Here is a 5,318-nt window from a genome sequence, read left to right as displayed (position 1 = left end):
TATGTATATATATATATATATGTATATATATCATCATCATTGTTTAACGTCTGCTTTCCATGCTGGCATGTGTTGGAAGATTTGACTGAGGACTGGCAAACCAGATGACTGCACCAGGCTCCAATCTGATCTGGCAGAGTTTCTACAGCTGGATGCCCTTCCTAATGCCAACCACTCCGAGTGGTTGGCAACACGAAATACCTCAAGTTTTTGGTCCTCACGGCACAAAACATGGCAAATTTTTTCTTATCTGTTCCCCCTCTGGCTAAATAAACCTGTCTCCTAGCTCCCCTTCTGGCAGCCTGATACAATTCAGAGAGAGGTGACACAGCAAAGTTGTGGGACAGATTTTGCAGTATAGCCTGTTACTTGTTGTTCATGTATTAAACAACAACGGCAACGTTGGTATATCTTCTTTTTGTCGTTTTTCTCTTTATTTCAGAAACAACTGGAGGTTCTGGCCGTATCTGGTGATGTTGTCAACCTTTTCAAATATATGTCCAACACAGCCCTGGACATCTTGTTACGTTCTGCCCTCTCCTATTCAGAGGAAGAAGCGGGATCAAAGTGAGTTGTGCACTCTGGACTTCTAAGCATGTATGTAACACACACACACACACACGTACATACACATACGCACATGCATGCCAAAGCACACAAAACCCACCACAGTGCTAACACGCGCACACACACACATATTTTCCACAGTGCACAAAGACCCATCACACACAACTCATCTAACCCATGAGAGAATGAGAAAAAGGATGTATATCTCTGCTCATGTGACTATGTGGCTGTCATGCATATATGCCTAAGCATCTATTGTGTTCTCAAGTTTCTCTACATTCAATGCAGGGCACATGCTTCCTACATTGATGCTGTGAATGAACTTTGCTACCTCCTGGGCAAAAGAGCTTTGTAAGTTGACATGCTTTCTTTTTTTCTTTTTTTTCTTTTTTGTTCTATTTTTTTCTGAAACCCTAGCACTGATGTGGTCGCTTATGTTATGTTCTCTGATGCATATAAGTGACTGCAAAGGCATGTGACTTAGTGGTGAGGATGTGCAGCTCACAATCGTGAGTTCAATTCCTGGCAACGTGTTGTGTCCTTGGGCAAGACGTTTTATTTCGTGTTGCTCCAGTCCACCCAGCTGGCAAAAATGAATTTAATCTAGAAGGGCCAACCTTGTCCCATTTTGTGTCTTGCTCAATCTCCCTGAGAACTACATTAAGGATATGTGTGTCAGTGGAGTACTCAGCCACTTGCACATTCATTTCACAAGCAGGCTGTTCCATTGATTTCTTCTTCTTCTTCATCATTTACTGTCCATTTCCTATGCTGGAATGGGTTGGATGGCTTGACTGGAACTGCTAAGGCCACCGACCACACCAGGTTCCATTGTCTGTTTTGGCATGATTTCTATGGCTCGATGCCCTTTCCAACACTGACCATTCCACAGAGTGTATTTGGGTGCTTTTTAAGTGGAACTGCCCTTTATTATTTTTTTGTGCTTGTTTTGTCTTTTTCTACATTAATCAACATCATTCATTAATCTTGATTCATTTCTCTTGTTCTGTTCTCAGTAACGTTCTCCATTTTATTACCTGGATTTACAAATGGTCAGCTGACGGCAAAAAATTCTTTAAACTCTGCGACCAAGTTCATAAATTCTCAGAGAACATCATTAAAGCTCGCAGGAAAACATTGGTACGACTTCACAGCTTTTACAGTTTATGTAGTGTTGTTTGTTTGTTTGTGTTGTTGTAGTCTACATTGTTACAGAAGAAACTAAATGATTGAAGAGCTAAACTATTGAACAACCAAACTAATTGATTCTTTCGTGGAGTTACAATCAATGACTTGTGGCCATGCTGGGGCACCACTTTTAATGATTTTCATCAGTCCTTTACTCCAGTACTTTGTTTTATCAGTTTTAATTAGTTGAGATGTTAATTAACTTTTTCACATAATGGGACATCTTACACCAGTATACAAAGAATTACACACACACACACACAGACTCACACTCACATATGTACATATGTTTCCCATTAGGAGGAGAACCCTGACGCAATCCGAAATAAACGTAAAGTCGACTTCTTGGACATCATGCTTCTAGCAAGAGATTCCAGTGGAGTTGGTTTATCCGATATTGACATCAGAAATGAAGTTGATACATTCATGTTTGCAGGTAAAGAATTCCAGTTAATCAATCTTTGAGAAATGCCAAAGACTTACATGTTTTCACATTCTATCTTGAAGCAGATTTCTCTTCAATTGACTTCACTTATGCCAGAGAAAATATCTTACCATTGCCATATACCATCGTCATCATCATCATTATTCAATAGTCTTTTTTTTATCCCATGCTTTCACTGCATTACTGAGTGCAGCTCTGTGTGCCTTCGGAATGAGCTGTGGTTTGTTGTGATGCTCTAATTTTTACGGTATTGAAAGTGTTTTATGGAGGATGTGTGCGGTGCCTAGTGGTGCTATTCTCTGTATGTTATATATATTTGTTAGTCCTGGTGTTTTTGTTATGTATTTGTCTGAATGTTTTTTTTTTATCATACCTAATGCCTCTACTCTGATAGGAATTGTTTCTGTGTTTAGGGTCCACATAATCCTTTCTACTTAAGGCACAAGGCCTGAAATTTGGAGGGGTGGAGAGGACTAGTCGATTACATCGACCCCAGTATTTCGCTGGTACTTAACTTATCGATCCTGAAAGGATGAAAGGAGGACTTGAAGAAGACATAATAGAAGACATGCCCCAAAGTATCACACAGTAGGACTGAACCAGAAACCAACGGGTTGAGCCATGCAAACACAGAAAAATGGACATTAAAATGATGATAAAGATAATGTTTTGGTTTAGTATCCTCAACTTAATGCTTCCTCTTATATTGTAACTCTTAACTGTTGTGCAACCATTCTGCTGCAGGCCACGACACCACAGCTTGCAGCCTCAGCTGGATGGTATACTCGTTAGGCTGTTATCCAGATCATCAACAGAAGGTTTATGAAGAAATCTCACAGGTGATGCAAGATCGACAAGATGTCACTTGGTAAGTTCTCAATGCAAAATACATTCTTTATTCTTTTATTCTTTATTCAAAGTAAATAACAAAATAAAAGACATTTCATCTTTTGCTCATATTTAATGTTAAGATTGTTGTTTAGCCCTAGGTGAGCTCTGTTCAAACAGACTTATGATCAAAAGAATTCCAGACATGACCTTCTTGTCTATTTTTGGATGTTAACAACTACAACACACAAAGTGTCTGGGTTTTCCTTCCTTCATGATAATGTGGAGTGGGATTTAAGAGAGATTTGGCTGTTCTTTTGCGCAGATCAGATCAGGTGAAAACACAGAGACTCCCTGTTGGAAGTTAAAACTCCTGAACAAAACAAACAGGTCCAGTTTCTGGAAATTCATAAAATTCAACCTTTAACATTGAAATTCATCAGAACTGGAGATGTTACTTGTAAAATCAAATGGGATTTGATATTCTCCCTATATCAGAAGCAGATATGTGTGTGTGTGTGTGTGTGTGTGTGTGTGTGTGTGTGTGTAATGTAAATATATATATATACACACATGATTAAGGATAGAATCAACTAATGATCTTATCAGTGGCCAACATGTAATAAAAGCCGTACAAGTAAACATTAATAGAAATATTTAATTATAAATAAGGGAACTGAGGAACAGCACCTACACGCTAGAAATAGCAGTCAAATGACTCTAAAAACCACTTCAAATTACAAAAGAGACTGATAGAAGTACCAGACCTCTTCATGGTCAATCCCACCTGTTAGAAATAGCAGCCAAGTTTCCCCAATTTCCACCCTACCAACTTTCTTTGGGTCATAAGTCTGGTGGACCAGAGCTAACTTAGGTTTACACACAACTACTGCTGCTCCTCCTCCTCCTTCTGCTGTTTCTTAGAAGTCTTTTTCCCTCTTCTCATTCTGTTGCAGGGACGACATCCCCCAGTTCCGTTACCTCACGGCCTGTCTCAAAGAATCCATCCGTCTCTTCTCTACGGTACCCATTATAACTCGTGTACTTACAAAGCCAATGGAGATTGATGGCCACATGCTTCCAGTGGGATCCTCGGTGACCGTAAACATCTATGCAATCCATCATAATCCTGATGTTTGGAAGGATCCCTATGTGAGTTGGTTTGAAAATTAATCACAGAAGAATGGTGAGGGTGTACAACAGCATCTATGGCTGTGGGGTTAAGAAGCTCACTTGGCTGGCACATGATCTCAGGTTCAATCCCACGACATGGCACCTTGGGCTACTATGAGGGGTGGTTGAAAAGTTCCTGGCTTTGGGTAAAAGAAAATACAGGAGGATCAATTAATTATGATTTTGTTCAACATATTCCCCCCTCTCGGAGGGCTTCCAACCAAGCCCTTTCACAATACCCTTAAAGCCAGGAACTGATGGATTGATTGGCTCCATTTTGGTTGTTTTATAATCAGATTCATGTTTTAAATTTTATTTATTGTTTTGTTTTGTAGGAGTTTTTACCTGAACGATTCCTGGACAGTCCTTCACCCCAGACTTCGTTCAATTACATACCTTTCTCGGCTGGACCACGCAACTGTATTGGACAGAATTTTGCAATGCTGGAAATGAAAGTAATTCTAGCCAAAATCATCAGAAAGTAAGTTTGCTATTTTTCTCTGCTACAAATGAAAATTTTCTTGATGGAGTTGATGAAACAGTAGCTTCATCAATATCAACATCATCATCACAAATTTCAAGCCTTCTGCCTTTGGCAGTAACGATTATTGTTATTAATGCAGCGAGCTGGCAGAATTATCATCATCATCATCATTTAGCGTCTGCTTTCCATGCTGGCATGGGTTAGATCAGTGGTTCCTAGCCGACTTTTGGCCATGCCCCACTGAATTATTTCTAAAATTCTGATGTCCCCTTGTGATATTTAATTTTTATTATTCAAAATTTGGTTAATGTTTACAATATTACCTGGAAACAGAATAAAAAAAAATAGTGCAACGGACGTTAAAAAAATGTGTAGGAAACGAATATGAAAAAAAAAAAAGACGCAGAAATCAACGGGGTGGGGAGGACTTCGGAAAATTCACAAGATCCTAGTTTTCCCCTCACAACTTGGTGACAGTTTATCGTGGAAAGCGGATGTAAATCCAAATTTTAAATATTTCTCTGAATTTTGACAAACTTTTTTTTACTTACATTATTTTACGTATTTTTGAATCGAGATAACTAGATTTCTGCGCCCACCCCGACTTTGGATGATCATAACTTTCAGTAAAAT

At 39.1% G+C, this 5,318-nt stretch overlaps 1 protein-coding gene across 3 annotated transcripts in view; it reads left to right on the top strand.

The window, feature by feature from the left end:
* Positions 1 to 5,318, top strand: part of LOC106869561 (ultra-long-chain fatty acid omega-hydroxylase) — a 26,531-nt gene that overhangs the window by 17,654 nt on the left and 3,559 nt on the right. For all 3 annotated transcript variants that reach the window (XM_014915353.2, XM_014915352.2, XM_014915354.2), the window contains 7 exons: positions 443 to 567; positions 856 to 918; positions 1,584 to 1,707; positions 2,056 to 2,191; positions 2,945 to 3,068; positions 3,985 to 4,180; positions 4,537 to 4,682. In XM_014915353.2, the coding sequence (XP_014770839.1) occupies positions 443 to 567; positions 856 to 918; positions 1,584 to 1,707; positions 2,056 to 2,191; positions 2,945 to 3,068; positions 3,985 to 4,180; positions 4,537 to 4,682 (914 nt within the window). The remainder of the gene's footprint in view (positions 1 to 442; positions 568 to 855; positions 919 to 1,583; positions 1,708 to 2,055; positions 2,192 to 2,944; positions 3,069 to 3,984; positions 4,181 to 4,536; positions 4,683 to 5,318) is intronic.

Source organism: Octopus bimaculoides, chromosome 25 (genome assembly GCF_001194135.2).
Source record: "Octopus bimaculoides isolate UCB-OBI-ISO-001 chromosome 25, ASM119413v2, whole genome shotgun sequence".
Lineage (NCBI taxonomy): Eukaryota > Metazoa > Mollusca > Cephalopoda > Octopoda > Octopodidae > Octopus > Octopus bimaculoides.
This window is presented reverse-complemented; position numbering and strand designations above follow the sequence as displayed.